We start from the raw sequence: 17,177 nt of genomic DNA, 5'->3' as shown, positions 1-17,177 counted from the left end.
CCAGGGGGACTACTTAGCTTCCACTCCTCTCTATGCCGCCATCTTGCCCGAGTCCACGATAAAGTGTTTTTATTACATTTTATAATTTCCCATGTTATAATATATGAAACAGTCAGCATTATGAGCTGTCGGGAAGGGGAGAAAGCCATGTTAGTGTAACAAATAATCATTGAGCACCTACCTTGTGTGCTGGGGATGCAAAGTAGAATTGTTAGAATTTCTGCAGAAGGCTTCTTGCATGAGTTGGCATTTGTAAATGTTGGTACAATTCAGATGAGTGGAGGAAAGCAAAAGAGTTTCCTAGGCAGAGGAAATGGTGTGAAGGAAGAGCTAGGAGAAGGAATGAAAGTGGTGTATGTCTTCCATACCAGTTTTTTGTGATGCAGCAAAGAAGGATAATTTGGTGAACCTGGCAGAGGGGGCCTTGGATGCCACCTTTGGGCTTAGATTTGACCTGATCAGGATCACCACCAGGTAGAAGTGGGAGATGGTAGAGAGGTCCCTGGTAGGACAGTCAGGAGACATCACAGAGGCCAGAAAGCCTGGCCCAGGGTGGTCTGTGGGAGAAGACCTTCAGATTTTCATCACTAGGTTGGCCTCTCAACTTAGGAAACAGATGTAACTATAAATTATGACTGAGAAACAAGTGCTGGTTTCTTTTGTGCCTTCCAACAGGGAATGATCCATCGGGATTTGAAGCCTGTCAACATTTTTTTGGATTCCGATGACCGTGTGAAAATAGGTGATTTTGGTTTGGCGACAGACCATCTAGCTTTTGCTGTGAGTATTTTTTAAATTGGACTGAAACTGAAAAGGGATTCAGGCCCTCATGATCATGAAAGTGTTAGAATTCAAGGTTGAGAGTTCAGTGAACTCTTGTATAATCCTCAGGATATTATATACATCCGAAGGCGCAAGCTGCAAATGACCTTTTAGGCTTTGAAATTGTGAATTCATGAATAGTGAGTGCATTGTTCTCCAGGGAAATGAAATGATTAGCTTGTGGATGATAATCAGGTCAAAGGCATATATTAGTTTATGAAATAATTTGATATTTTGGTCTACTGTGATTGGTACTGTGTTGGATGCTTTACATTTGAGGGGCTTTCAGTTGGTTTGGGAAAATGAGGCTCAAAAAAATAAAACATCAGGAAAACCAGTTCTAGACAGCATATAATTCAGGAGTTTGTTCTTCACAGCCTTGAAGAGTAGTTGTTTAACATACAAAGCTAAATAATGTAAGGTGAGAAAAATAGTGATATATTATTATATATTATTATAGTTATTCTGATTTCAGCATAATATTTTCACTCAGTCTTTCTTTAGAAATGGGTAAGCCATTCTCAGGGAATAATATAACATTTAATTTGATATTTGGTTTACTTGCATTTTTAGGCTGACGGCAAACAAGATGATCAGTCAGGAGATCAATTAATTAAATCAGACTCTTCAGGTAAATCCAGAAGACTGTATATTTAATTGGTATATTAAAATGCAGAGCAAAGAACTTAATAACCTCAAACCTATTTCTTATTTATAAAGATTATATTAAAGCAAATGGTGATTATTCATTAAATTAACAAAATCATGAAAATGCCTTAATTTTTTTCCTTTTCACTCTGTTAATTGTTCTTCAGAATTTTAAGAAATTAGACCTTAAGCTAGTTGAATAATGCCTCCCATATAAACAGTTATATTTCATTTAACCCCAAGTGGTAATGTGGGGCTCCTTTATGACCTGGTCTGTCTGGGGTCTTCATCTATGAGTGTCCCTCCTTTGCAACAGAAAGACATCCTTGTGTGGGACAGAGTGTGTGGACATATGTGACCTGTAGTTAATCATTTTTGTAAAATGCATGCCGTTTCTTCCTGTGAGGAGTGTGAACAGTTAACAGATTGTTACATGTCATGCTTCAGTCCTAATAATTTTTTTTTTCTTTTTGATAAAAATTTGCCTTAACCATCAGTTCTGTTATTGGAAAGCTTTCCCTCTGTCCTCCTTCACACAGGTCATTTGACTGGGATGGTTGGCACTGCCTTATATGTAAGCCCAGAGGTCCAAGGAAGCACTAAATCTGCATACAACCAGGTAAAGGGAAAGCCTTTGGGGGGGGTGGGGCAGCGGTAAAGGTTTGAAGAGTGAGGTAATAGTAAGACCATGAAGATCACAGCATTTGGTATTTAGTTACAGTGGAAATAGTAATGAGCATCCACTTATTCATTCAACATATATGCAGGGCCCATGGTGCCCAAAGATGGTGAAGGAAGCCACCATCGCTGTCAAGACGCTTACTGTCTATCCATTAAAAGAATATTTGAACTAACCCCTATCCCAGGAAGACCCTCAGTCAGGCATCAGGAACACAGAGAACATGTCAGCTAAAAGAATAAGAACGATGTGGCCCCTGTCCTCAGGGACCTCTTACAGTGGTGGATGAAACATGATAAACAAGTCAAAAACAAAAGAAATAATTGCAAATTGTGACAAGTACTAAGAAGAAAAGAAATGGGGTCCAGTGACAAGAGAGCAACAGGAGGGCATCTTCTTTAGATAGGCTGATGGGAGAAGGCTGCCCTGAGGATAAAGGATGAGAAGGACAGGCCATGCAAGGTTAGAGGTGGAGGTATACCTCGGAGGAAAGGAGGGTAATGCAGAGGAAGCAGCATGCATAAAGAGAAGATCCTGGGTGAGAGAGTGCTTGGCACATTTAAGAGACTCAAAGAAAGCCAGTGTAACTAGAGCATGGTAAGCAACAGGTGGAGAGAGGCAAAAGTGACGCTGGAAAAGAAGACAGGGGTCAGATCATGCAGGACCCGGTTACCCATGAAAGGAGTATGGATTTTATTTGAATTGCATAGGGAACCATTGAAGAATTTTGTACAAGAATTCACTCTAGCCACTCCCAGGAGGCTTTGCAGAAGTCCAGATGGAGAGGCTGGTACCTGGAACTAGAGTGGTAGCAGTTGAGATGGCTAGAAATATGATAATATGAGATACACTTTGGAGGGAAACTGATAGAATTTCCTGATGGAGTGGATAGCTGGTGATGATAAGGAAGGAAAAAAGTATGGTGCCCAGGTTTCTGCCTGGAGTCACAGAGTAAAGGGTTGTTTACTAAGATGAGGAAGCCTACGGGAAGGATATATGGAGTAGGAGGAGATGGCCAGAAAATTCAGTTTGAAACATATTAAGTTTGAAATGCCTGGTGAAAAATCCATTTAGAGATGTCCAGTGGGTTGTTTGAGACCCAGGACTTGAGTTTAGAGATAAAGGTCAGAGTCGGAAGTATAAATTTGAGAGTCATCAGCACACAGAAGGGATTTAAAGCCATAAGACTGGGTGAAATCATTTAGGGCAAGAGTGTAGAGCTAAAATTTTTTTAAAGTAGGAGGAAATTTACATCAAAGCCTATTTGTAGGCTTGCAGTAGAAACTCAAGCCTGGGTTTTGCTTCTGACAGGGTACACTGGGCAGTGACATAAAAGTAGCTAAAGCTGAAACAGATCTCCAAGTACTCATCGAGGGTAAGGGTGAGGTTCTGGGGAGACAGACGTGCACACACCATGTCAGGGCAGGCACATTTAGTGTCATTGTTCTGAGGTTTTTGTGGCAAAGTATCATGACATCCTTAGAAGTGCATTACTCTTTGGCTCTGCAGCTCTAACTTTAGAGAGTTATCCAAAGGAAACAGTGAGGGGCGTCCAAAAAGACATATGTAAAAGAGGCTCATCACAGCACTATTTATAATAGTGAAAAATAACCATGTGTTTAAAAATAGGGATCTGGTTAAATAAATTATGAAATACCCATATAATTGAATTCTATATATAGTCATTAAAATCATGTTTTAGAAGCCTCTATTAGAAAAATGACATACTAATATTGAAAAATATTCTTGCTATTTTAAGTGAATAGAAGTTGCAAACAATAGTTTTGTAAAACACACAACGTGGATATATCTTAAACATCAATAGTATATATCCCTCAGTGGTGTGATTATAGGTGATTTCTAGTTTACTCTTGGTGCTTTTCGTATGTTCTAATTTTTTTACCACCAATGTGGTCTAGAAGATGTCACAATGAATGTTTGTTTAAGACTTCAGAGATCACTGGTGATAACTTGATAAGCTCTCCTACTAATCCTTGAGTCATTTTTTCTTTTTTAGAGAAGTTATAAGTTTACAGAATAATCATTCATAAAATATGGGATTCCCATATACCACCCTATTATTAACACCTTGCATTGGTGTGGAACATTTGTTACAATTGATGATAGCACATTTTTATGATAGTACTATTAACTATAGTCCATGATGTAACTTAGGGTTCACAGTTTGCATATGGATTTTTTTAGAACTTTTATTGTTACCATATATACAATTTAATGTTTCCCTTTTTAATCACATTCAGATATATATATTTCAGTGCTGTTAATTACATTCACAATGTCATGCTACCATCACCACCACCATTACCAAAACATTTCCGTCATTCCAAATAGGAGCCCTGTACATTTTAAGACTTAACTTCCAATTCCCTTTCCCACCCTGGTAACCTTTATTCTAGATACTGATTCTATGAATTTGCTTATTCTAATTATTTCAAATCCATGGGATCATATAATATTTGTCCTTTTGTGTCTGCAAAATGCATTTTAAGGCTTTTCCTTGAAAGTGGCTTCTGGACTGCTTTGCAGTGTGATCCAGGGCAACTTACAATGAGCTGTCTTTCCCCGAGCTCAATTATGACCCTGGCTTCCTCAGACACACTGCCTTCCAAATGCCATCCTCCCCTCTGCAGCTCCACACCTTAGATTTTTCTCTGCACTGACCTGCCCATTTCCTCCTTTAATTGCACTTCCATATTTTGTTAGGACTAGTCACATGATCTTTCCAAACCTGTTATGTCATTTTTCAGTCCTCATTGGTTTGACTTTGCAATCAATAGCCAACCTTTGCTCTCAGCTACAGATGTAGGTCTGTGTTCCCCTTTTGAGAGGATTAGGTAAGATGCAAACAAACAAATTCAAATGACATCTCGGTTGTCCTGTCTCCTTAGCTGTCATTTTTAGTCCTCAGCCAGTGTTTATCCACCTCTGTGTATATAGCTAAACCAGTTAAATTAATTTTCACAGTAAATGTTGACCAAAATCAGTCCAAATATTTTAGCACATATAAATCTAAAATCTCTTATTTAGGCTTTATATCTGTAATTTTTAGAACAATCATCAAATTATTCTAGTGTGGCTTGTTTTTTCACTTATGCCAACTTTATTCCTTCCAGCTAACAGTGCTTATCCTACAGTTCCCTGGTAAATTATACTTTTATATCAAGGCTCTTAAATACGTTTTTCTCCCTTAGAAAGTGGATCTCTTCAGCCTGGGTATCATCTTCTTTGAGATGTCTTATCATCCCATGGTCACAGCCTCAGAAAGGATCTTTGTTCTCAACCAACTCAGAGATGTATGTATCAGATATTTCATTACATAAATTTCCAGTAACCTGAATCTTAGCATGAAAATCCAAATTCAAGGCAGGGTGGTTTTCTGGTATTTATAATATAGAAGAGGGTATCCTATTGTAAATGTAATGACTCGTTTGCTGAGGCATGCCAAGCTAACTAGTTCTCCTCTTTGCAAAGAAGCATTTGTCTAAGCAGGGGAAGTCACCTTGTTTGAGTTCTTAAAATAGCAGTGTTAGTGGCCAAAGGCTTTTTACCCTAGAAGGGATCTTACTGGTCTCTCTTCTCTATTTCTAGTGACAGGAAATCTACTTCTGCTTATGCACCTCCAGTGATGAAAAACTTTCCCAAGTTTTGCTTATTTTTGGAAATCTTACCTGTAGAAATTGCTAGTTATAGTTACTTTTTAAAAATTATTCTTGGAGAGATTTCACTCTTGCTATTAAAACAAAGGAAGAATTTTAAAAATTGTGTTTTACTAAAACAGTTACAGCAGTAGGAATGAATAATAAGAATTATGACAATTTAGTTCTAGAAATTAAAGATTCCTGCTGATTGGACCTGGTGTAGTAATGCTAAAAGAATATTACAATCCAGAATTAAAAAGGGACCTGAGAAAAATATCTACCACTTGAATTGAACTTACTTTTTTTCCTCCAGTGAAATCTCCATTTGGGTGCTGGGGTTAATCATTTGCCTCTTTTATTGCCCAAACTAAAAGAGACTAACATTATATTGTGTAAGATCAAGGATGTCTATTGGAAAATGGCAATAGGATTTCAGTCGAGAGTAATGTTTGGGTGAGGGTGATTTAGATTCACATATTCATGAGCAAGAGGTATGGAGAACTGTCCTCTTCCTTCCTGAGCAAAGCAAAATAGGTGGGTCCAGTAGGTGAAGTCTCACACACTGTAACCAAGAATACTCCTCTAGATATTTTGGAAAACAATTGAATTATTTTACTACAAATACAGCATGGACAACTGTGTTTATATAGTTATAGACTAAGTAAAGTGTCCTTGCCTTGACTTGAGAATGCTCTTAGATGATTGTCCTTGATGAAGTGCTTTTCTTTAAGTCTAAAATTCATGTTTGTTCCCTCAGTTCAAGAGTATCTAAATTGTCAAGTTAATATTATAATTGCTCTCCTAGTTTCCAGAAAGTTGAGAGCTTTTGGGAAAGAGGGCTTTTAGCGTTAATATTTTTCTCTTACCCCATGTTGGTGATTTGGTGTTTTGCCTTTTTTTTTTTTTTTTAATCTATGTATTTAATAAAGCTGCTTTGTCTTTCTCTGAAACACCAGACTTTAAAATACTTTGTCTCAGATGAAGTGATTTCCGTAAACCTAAACTGTCATTTGAGTAGTATTTGTATTAAACTGATATGTATGTATTTGGAAGCATGGGCATTGAGTTTCAAGAAGGTTATCATCTCAGGCTTCCCTTATTAGCAGATTTTTATTTCTGTATTTGATTTTCCTACCCCTGGTGAGTAAACACTTTCACTGTGGCAGTCTGCCAAGCATTTGCTAATTTGAATATAATATCCTTTTAGCCCACCTCCCCTAAGTTTCCAGAAGACTTCGATGATGGAGAGCATACAAAGCAGGTAATTTTCTGATGCTTTAATTACTATGTCTTCAGTCTTGGGTTTTAATTACTATTTCTCTTCTTTTTCAATTAGTAATCTACATTCTACTGCCACTCATTCTCTTGTGTCCTTGGAACAACGTGGGGAAAAAACTCAAGAGATGAAGTACTTAAAATGTTATTAGACTTGAAATACATGATAAAAATGTCAAGGGCTGGCATAGAAAATTAACAAACTACAGGGTTCTTTTGTGTGGTTCACTGTGCTTTTGAAACACTATTTGAACCCTGGGCTGAGCTATTGAAACAGGAAGAATACTTTTACAGCTCATTGTTTCAGATAAAGCTTGGAACTTTAAGAAAAGAAAAATGTCATTTAATAAAACCATACATTTGTGATTGAAGTAGCTCAGATTATAAATGGGGAGGGTTGAATTTTCTAGACAATTTGATGTTACAGTATTTTAAAGCAAAATAATTTCTCCTCCACACCATAAATATCTGAATGTATGTCTATATAAATCATGTCATAGGTTTATATTGGCTTCCAGATAATAAGAAAGAATAATTGTTAGTGAATTTGTGTGTTGTGTTTCTGATATGCCTTCTGTTCTCAGTGCTGAATGTTTGTCTTGATGAGACCTCCTTCTAAAGTGGTTAATTCTCTTGTCATGTGGAATTCTGTCCTTAAACTGTTTTTCTTCTTCCAATTTTACTGAGATATATTCACACACCACACAAACCATCCAAAGTATACAATCACTGGCTTACAGTATCATCACATAGTTGCACATACATCCCCAGGATTGATTTTAGAGCATTTCATTACTCCAGAAGAGAAATAAGAATGAAATCATAAAACCCAGATCCTCCCCTATCCCTTATCCCCTCTTCATTGTTTCTTTGACCTACAGTATTGATGTAGTACATTTGTTACTGTTGATAAAAGAATATTAAAATATTACTGTTAACTTGTAGTCCATAATTTGCAATAGCTATATTTTTTCCCATATATCCCTCTATTTTTTTTACATTTGTAGTGATTCATGCAAGAACTTATTTACATATATGACTTTAAGCAACCACTTTCAATCAAATTCACCTGTATTACTATTTCTTATAATCCCAAGAATGACCTACCATCATCTCTGTCCATTCCCAAACATTTAAGTTTAACCTTGTTATCAATTCTACCTAACATATTAGGTAACCACTCCCCCTTCTCTAGCTTCTATCTATCTCTGGGTACCCTATATTCTACATTTTTTTCCCCATGCATGTCTTTTTATATTACTCATCTAACCATAGACTGGATAAGAGAGGTATCAGTCACAGGTTTTTATAATCACACAATCACAAGATAAAAGCTATATAGTTATACAGTCATTATCAAAAATCAAGGCTACTGGATTGCAGTTCAGAAATTTCAGGTATTTCCTTCTGGCCATTCTAATACACTAGAAACTAAAAAGAAGTATCTTTATAATGATTCAGTGGTGATAATCATTTGTTAAACCCTAACTTCTCTGTTACAACTCCTCCCTCTCATTTAATCAATCTCTCAGTCTTCAGAGGTATTTGAGCCATGACCATTCTAGTTTCTTCATGCTGAAAAGGGGTATCGACATTATGGGGTAGAGGAATGCAACTGGCTTATGCTCTTGGGGAGACTGGTACCTCTGGATTTCAGGGCCTATCTGGGATAGGAACAATCTGGAGATATTAAGTTTCTATAAAAAATAAACTTAATAAGAGAAACTTTTTCATAGAGACTTAGAGCCAAGGGTATTCTTTAGGGTTTTCAGGAGTACTATTGGTTGGGGCTTGGCATACTGTGATAATTTGCAATATCTGGCTGAAGCTTGCATAGGAGTAACCTCCAGAATGACCTATTGACTCTATTTGAAATCTCTTAGCCACTGAAACTTTATTTTGTTTCATTTATTTTCCCCCTTTTGGTCAAGAAGGCATTGTCAGTCCCACGGTGCCAGGATCAGGCTCATTCCTGGGAGTCACGTCCCATGTTGTCAGGTTGACTAACACCCCTGGAAGTCATGTCCCACATAGGGGGGAGAGGAGTGAGTTTATTTGCAGACTGTCCTTAAACTGACTCTTATTCACAATTATAATCAAGGCAAATTTTCTTATTTAAATTACTAGCATTGAGATCAGAAGCCTAGCTATTCTTGCTTTTATTGGTTATGTGTCTGGATGGACATGTCACTTTACCTTTTTTAGAATTTAATTTTCATTACCTGTAAAATGAAAGAATTAAATAGCCCTTTTTTTTGTATTAGCACTACCATCCTGTAATTCAGTAGTGTTTAACAAGACATTTATTTATGGATCTAGATACCCATTCTGCCTCATATATTTAAATAATAAAGGACCATTAGAAAATACATTGTCATGTTTCTTGTTTGAATTAAATTGTTTGCTGTTTCTGGAGGTCATAAATAAATGTTCCTTTCATAACCTTTACCTATAACAAGTTCAGTCTTATTCTGTATTTCCATGTGTCAACAGCTGTCATGGCATAGGAACTTTATTAAACTACAAACTACAAACACAAGAGCAACTATACAAAGACAAGATCATGATAATGATTGTTCTCCTATCATCAGACACTTATTAGGTACCCTGGAGCACTTGGGTTTAGACTGTAAAAAAATCAGTGCCACAACCACCATCCACATAATCATTGATGCTTAGTGTCTGAAAGGAGGCAACATAGGAAGGGCTGGTAGTCTGAGTATACTACAGTCGTTGCCACACATCAAAAATAAGCAGTATAGCAAGCATCCATTTTGCTAAATAGGAATTTAATTGAAATAAACTGTTTTTATCGGTTTATTTCAACCTCAATTTTCATAGCAGTTATGTCAAGTCAGTTTCTTTCATTATAATATAAAACTGCCACATCACAAAAAAAACAATTAGCTGTATTTTTATCTCAGCCTAAGGCAGAGGTAGGAGGTAGAGGGGAGAAATTTTAAAGATGTATAATTAGAAAATGCTTGATATAAGCTTCATCTAGAAACTGAGGTTTTCTGGTCTCAAGTATTCCTCTAACTCCTTATAAACAAGAGAATTAAGAATCATTATAGAACTATTCAAAAGCTTAGATTGCCTTCAAATGATTCCCTGTTTAATGATGTTTTAGCTATGAAGGTATAACAAATGAGTAACATAAATCAAAAGGATTCAAGGGAATGGTGTCAATACAAATAATGGAGAAGAAAAAAATTAAAATGTTTTACATTGCCTTAAGGATTCCAGCAGCTAATATGCATCATGGTTTTTACCAAAATTATACATCTAAAGCTATTTGTTTTATGTTCTAACATCTTTTTTTACACAATTATTTGTGTTTATAAGGCCTAAGCTAGTAGTGCTTCTATATGTTTGTTGAGTTGAGGAATTTTTGGGCTGGTTGTGACAATAAAACATAAAAAGGGCCTCCATCTTTTAATAAATACTCATATTAAATTGCTACACAACTCTGTGGCTATCATAAAGTGAAGGAAAAAAAAAAAAGACAAATTCAGATATTTCAGAAATACCAGTTAAAATGCACCACTAAGTGCAAGAATTGTGGTCTCTTTCCTTTGGCCTGAACTAACCACTGAGTTGTCAGGAGAATTCTGAGTATAGCCCATTATATCCCCTCAGTGGTGTGCTGGGTTTCTTTACAGAAATCTGTCATCTCCTGGCTGCTGAACCATGACCCCGCAAAGCGGCCCACAGCCACAGAACTGCTCAAGAGTGAGCTGCTGCCCCCTCCGCAGATGCAGGAATCGGAGCTGCATGAAGTGCTGCACCACACCCTGGCCAACGTGGATGGGAAGGCCTATCGCACCATGATGGCCCAGATCTTCTCCCAGCGCATCTCCCCTGCCATCGATTACACCTACGACAGCGACATCCTAAAGGTGGGCTTCAGCCATGCTTCCCAGAGAGAGCTTAGGCTGTTCCACAGAAAGGAACTAGTCCATCCCTTGCAGATTCCTTTAATGCTTCCGATATATGCTCTTAGTCTGAGGTCTGTGAATCCCCAAAGAGGATATGCAAAATTTGTGTATAGTGTATATGGATTATTCTGGGAATAAGAGCCACATTGTTAATCACTTACTTGGAGTTCTTAACCCACTCCCCTTCCTCAACCACCCAAAAGATTAAGAAGCAGTACATGTAGGAACTAAGCCCTGGCCCAGCTGCCCAGAACCCACGATATCCAACCAGCTCAGGTGTAAAACCAATAGTATGTACAGTAGCACATCCAGATCACCCAGAAGGTGCCCAGCCCTAGATTCCAGTGACTCAGAATCTCCAGGTATGAGATACTTCAAGAATATAAAAATAAAAGTTTCCAGGTGGTTTCTGAGGCACAGCCATGTCAGGACACCTTCAACATTTTATTTATTGTTTCAAAAGTGTGGGGGGTGGGGGTGGGGGGTATGAAGCAATATAGCAAAACGTTAAAATTTGATAAAGCCTGTGGGTGGGCACACGGATATTTGTTATAGTCTCTATATGTTTCTGTATGCTTAAAATATAATATAATTTTAAAAGACACAGTAGGTATAGAAGATAGAGGTAAAATTTTGTGAAGGATCAGTATAGATTTTAAGAGCCAAATGGAGTTTTTGCTGCCCATTTGTAGGATTATAGGTGATGTTCTTTACTTTTGCCTTTTGCTCATCTGTTTCTGAATTTTGTATAGTAAAATGGGATTACTTTTATTAAAAGGAAAAAATGAAAAGGAAAGCTCTTTACAAACTATGTAAATGTCACATAGCTTTAAAGGGACCTGCTGTGAATCACGTGAATTATGTGGGAGTGGGCCTGATGCCATTAGATTATTTGATCTCTCCACCGTGTCCCTGAGACTGTCAGAGAGAACATTTATACTTGGTTAGCTCTCTCTGAAAGACATATGCTGGAGTGATTAAGAGCTTGGATGTTGAACTCAGGCAGTGTTCCCTTTTCTGGAAAGGTAAGGACATGCATTCTGAAGCAAGGCATGTGGTCTGTTCTCCCTGAATTTCTTCAAAGATGGACTGACATGTTGGCATCTCTTTTGTGATCCTGGGAATAAACAATGTAGAACATTCTGTGAGCCACATGTTATTATTTTAGGATATCTCTGATTATGCTTTGATACTGTCATTTTAATTGGTCATGTTTTAGGGCAGCTTCTCAATCCATACAGCCAAGATACAACAACATGTGTGTGAAACCATCATCCGCATCTTTAAAAGGCATGGTATGTCCTTTTAAAAAAATCTTATTCCTTCTCAAAAGGTGTTTGTTCATCATTAGAAATGGTGTGAGTGGATTTGAATACAACCATATTTTACTTTTAAATTCACTTACAAGCAATTGATATAACCTGAAATTTAAGCTTATTTTTATAGCTTAGCTTATGGAGAAACTGATTCGAAGATTGATAACCTTGCTTCTAAGATACAGCTGCTTTCTGGAGTCAGCAGTAGGACTTAACTGACAAACTTAATCTAGATGAGCTCTCCATTATTAGTCAGTTTAGACAATTGAAGGAAGATAAACTGATGATGATTTCAGTGGTCCCAGTAGCAGACTGCTTAACTATCAGATTTGTGTTCCTTTAAGTTGCCTCCTTGGAAGAATGGGAACCTAGCGATTAATTATGTTTTCTAATTTTATAGGAGCTGTCGAATTATGTACTCCACTACTGCTTCCCCGAAACAGGCAAATATATGAGCACAATGAAGCCGCCTTATTCATGGACCACAGTGGGATGCTGGTGATGCTTCCTTTCGACCTGCGGGTGAGGCTCCTCCAACAGTCTGGACACAGTGATGGTGTCCATGTTAAAGGATTACCCCTACAGATTATCTTTTTCTCTAGGCTTATCTTCTAAATGTCATCTGTAAGAACCTTATTCTTAAGGGAGTTATTAGGGTGAGAGCATAATTAGAATTTAGTAAACGTTTGACCCTGCACTTAGCAACGTTTGACCTTGCTAATAGCACAAGTGCTTATGGCCCTAGAACCCGGAACCTGCATTCCAGGTGCCACATCTGTCCTCGGTACTGAGCTCCGCCTAATGGCCCCAGCAGGTTAACCTGGACAACTCAGACAAATAAGTGTAGTTTTTTTCCTTTGCTTCCTGCCAGATCTTCAGTAACATCTTAACATGTTAATGTCTAGAATAATTAAACTCTTGTAACAGCAAATGTCTCTGCTAATTGGGCATGGTGAGTTTTTCTCATGCTTCCTTTCTTCTGACCTCCCAGGGCTCCCTGTGGCAGCAACATCCTTACCAATCATTCCTTACACATGCTATTGGCTGCTGGGAAGCACATCTGTAGCACCGCACAACTGACTGGAAGAAAACATGCAATTCATACATCAGACAGGCTTTCATACCTCAGCATACACAGAGCACTTAAAAATAGCTTTTTTCAATTATTTTTTAGGACAATAGCTTTGTAGAGAAATGAGGAATGGATATAACCAGCCAATTCTCAAAAGAGAACATGGACATGGCTGACAAACATCTGAAAAGATTTCAGCCTTGCTAATAATAAAGAAGTGCAAATCAAAGCTATATTAACTTCACCCAAAATGCTGGCAAAAATATTTAAATTATTATCATCCAGGGATGGCAAGAGCACAGAGAAATAGGTACTATCATACGTTAGTGATAGGAATGTAAATTGCTAATCTTTTGGAAAAGTAATCTGAAAGTATTTAATAAAATTTAAAAATTTTTAAATGCATATACTGTACACTTTGAATAACAATCCCACTTTGAAGGATTTATCCAAAGAAATAAAAACACATTACTATGTGAATGTTAAAAGGATGTTCATTGCACTATTTTTGTGGTGAACAAAAAGTGAAAACTCCATGTTCATCAGTAAGAAAATGATTGACTAATTTATAGTGCATCAATATTATGGCAATTATTAAAAATAAAATTTAGATTTATACTTTTATATGATCGAATGCACATGTATGTTATGTATGTATAAAGTCAAATATACAGATATATTTAGATATATCTACATTTGATCTGTAGAAATGTCTATGGTATACTGTTAGCTGAAAAAAACTTTCAAAGGGGCATCTAATTTCCCATTTTTGTTATAAAGAAAGTTTTTTTTTTAATGTGTGCATGCATAAGGTGCACTTTGTGTGTGTGCACATGGTATATGTAGGTATAAACATGCTCTTATATGTATGTGAATGACCCTCTTTGTATCACCATCGAGTAAGGTGTCAAAGAATACACTTAAACCTTTAACTTAATTTTTCATATCTATGTGGTGTGGCTTATTGCAAAAGCATGTTTTGCTTTTATTGTTTAAGAGAAAATTCCTTCCATATTGTTGGCCTCTGTTTTCCTTCAACAGTAAGTAAAGTGGTTTGGAATTATTTTAAGTTAGGAGTGAATAGATAGTATATTAGATGTTTTGTCTCTGCTAAAGAAGGGGTAAAAGTACCAACATTTACATAGCTATATTGTTGTATTTAAAATGGCTTCTTATTCTCTAAATGTTAGGAGACTAAAGTACAAATTTCTAATCATCAACTCCCTTTCTGTGAGCTGCTCAGATGCAAAAAATAAATAAAAAGTGATTACCCTTTGAGAATTTGACCCATTAATTAATGATACTACGTTAAGTCTCTTGGGGCGATCTGACAATAGTTTTATAAGTTGTGGTTACTAATTGTGAGTGGTTATTAAGAAATTCTCCTAAGAGATCTTTAGGAAAGTCAGGAATGTCACTGCAAGAGATAATACCCATTTTGAGTCTATTACTGTAAATGATGCTTTCAAAAAAATTTTGCAGGGGACCAAATAACTTGCACCAATTTTTTTTTTTTTTTTTACAGATCTTGATTACACTTGTATTTTTCTTACTGAGAAGGTGGTTGTAATGTCATTTATTAACTTGATGCCATAGGTTAAGCTAAGATGTTGCCTCTTGCCATCAAGGCATGGATCTACTAGGCTGAATCAGAAAGAAATCTCTTCAGCCCACCAACCTAGCTAGAATCTTCCTAACATAAATAAGAATTTTTATTGAGAAACAAATGGACTTGCACTGATTTTAATTTACATAATAAACATTTAGCAGAGTATATTTAACTAAAAGTGAATTTTTCTCAAAGTTAAAAACCTGAGAAATGCCCTATAAGACTGATGGTCTGTCTCACGGTGTAGTCTGTCGCTGACTTAAGCACCCAGGAACATTTTCAGGAAGGGTGTGAGTGGCAATCAGGGCACAACTGTATCAGTCACGGTTCTCCAGAGAAACAGGCCAATAGTATATAAATACAAAAGTATTTATTTTAAGGAATTTGCTCACGTGATTTTGGGGGCTGGCAAGTCTGAAATCTGTGCAGCAGCCTGGAAACTCAGGCAGTAGCTGATACCGTAGTCTTGACATTCCTCATGGGGAAACCTGGTTTTGCTCTCAAGGCCTTCAGCTTGATTGGATGAGGCCCACACACATCATCAGGGTTTTCTCCTTTACTTAAAGTCAACAAATTGTAGATATTAATCACATCTACAAATCCCTTCACAGCAACACCTAGCTTAGTGTTTGATGAAATAACTGAGTACTACAGCCTAGCTTTCCTAGCCATGTTCATGACACATAAAACTAACCTTCAAATAACCTTGTGAATACACTAAAAATAACAAATTGTACACTTTAAAAGGGTGAACCTTATGAATTTTATCTCAGTAAAGCTATTTTAAGAAAAAAGTGTGTGGTAATTAACACATCTTGACATTGATTTTTAAAACTTCATTTATCTTTCAGATTCCTTTTGCAAGATATGTGGCAAGAAATAATATATTGAATTTAAAAAGGTAAGAAACAATGGGAGTTTCCATTTGGTGGTTGTGGAAAGAGACGAAAGAGGATGTTTTATTACTGTGATCCTTTCACAGTAAAGCATTTTGGGTTCAAAGTAATGAGCTTGGAATGTCAGAAAGCCCAGCTGCAATACCACTTTCTGAAGTGATGAGGACTGTCAGCCTCCGCTTTAGGAGGAATGTAGCAGTGGGAAACCATGAAATTCCTGTAGTCTATGCTGTGCCTTTTAAATGTCCCCAAGCAACAACACTAATTATTTTCACAAATGGTTGCTTGAAAAAACATCTGGCTGTTCTCAATCACAGATGGCTGCTTTTAAAATTTAATTGGAGGGACAAGTGGCCAATGGTCTCTGCATGAAAACTGCCTACACAGGTAACTGAACAAAAGCTGCTTGTAGAGAAGCGGAGTAAGCCCAGCAGGAAGGCTGAATGCTGAGGACCTCCAGGCACTTAGTGTTGGAAAAAGGTTTTCTGTATGTTTAAATACCACAGGAGTCAAACACTGAGATCTTCATAAATTGGGGCAGTATTATTCTCAAGGAGGCACCCTCTTTTAAAGTTTCTGTCTTCAAATGAAATCAAAGCCCTTTATGTGTTTTTATTCTCAGCTGCAAGTGAGCAGTTAATAGTCATAGTCCTAAAGTGTGGGTAACCCTGTGTAAAAAGTCAGCACTTAACGTAGAATTGTTTTTATGTAATTTCATCTCTATTTCAGACATTTTAAAAAATAATAATAAGCCTCACAGTTTAATAGTGGCAAAACTAGGAATTGGAATGTAGATCACAAGGCAAGACTGTTCTGGCCCATTCTGTCCATAAGCCCTCTTGATCTTACCACCAATTAAATGTTTTTATTTGTTTCTTCTATTTTGTTCAACAGTTTCTTAAATATATTTGTTCTAATAAGGATGACCATAAAAACCTGGGTTTCTCTCTCCAGATACTGCATAGAACGTGTGTTCAGACCTCGCAAGTTAGACCGATTTCATCCCAAAGAACTTCTGGAATGTGCATTTGATATTGTTACTTCTACCACCAACAGCTCCCTGCCCATTGCTGAAATCATCTACACTATCTATGAAATCATCCAAGAGTTTCCAGTTCTTCAGGTTGCTTTCCCAATTTAACATTCTGAGATTACCCCTGCCTGAGCCCTTCACCAGATGTGAAGGGGAAGCAACAACTACAGAACTGCCCTTCTTAGTTTCTGCAGGCAATGAATCCCATCCTTACTAAAGTAACTGAAGAG

The 17,177-nt window shown here is 37.0% G+C and overlaps 1 protein-coding gene across 6 annotated transcripts in view; it reads left to right on the top strand.

Annotated features, from left to right (window-relative positions):
- EIF2AK4 (eukaryotic translation initiation factor 2 alpha kinase 4) overlaps window positions 1-17,177 on the top strand; it is a 112,188-nt gene that overhangs the window by 63,912 nt on the left and 31,099 nt on the right. For all 6 annotated transcript variants that reach the window (XM_037834325.1, XM_037834328.1, XM_037834326.1 and 3 more), the window contains 10 exons: window positions 676-780; window positions 1,396-1,453; window positions 2,010-2,089; window positions 5,362-5,463; window positions 7,016-7,069; window positions 10,746-10,982; window positions 12,241-12,316; window positions 12,738-12,859; window positions 15,870-15,919; window positions 16,869-17,037. In XM_037834325.1, the coding sequence (XP_037690253.1) occupies window positions 676-780; window positions 1,396-1,453; window positions 2,010-2,089; window positions 5,362-5,463; window positions 7,016-7,069; window positions 10,746-10,982; window positions 12,241-12,316; window positions 12,738-12,859; window positions 15,870-15,919; window positions 16,869-17,037 (1,053 nt within the window). The remainder of the gene's footprint in view (window positions 1-675; window positions 781-1,395; window positions 1,454-2,009; window positions 2,090-5,361; window positions 5,464-7,015; window positions 7,070-10,745; window positions 10,983-12,240; window positions 12,317-12,737; window positions 12,860-15,869; window positions 15,920-16,868; window positions 17,038-17,177) is intronic.

This window comes from Choloepus didactylus, chromosome 4, assembly GCF_015220235.1.
Source record: "Choloepus didactylus isolate mChoDid1 chromosome 4, mChoDid1.pri, whole genome shotgun sequence".
Taxonomy (NCBI): Eukaryota; Metazoa; Chordata; class Mammalia; order Pilosa; family Megalonychidae; genus Choloepus; species Choloepus didactylus.
The sequence above is the reverse complement of the archived record's forward strand: the minus strand, read 5'-3'. Positions and strand labels throughout refer to the sequence as shown.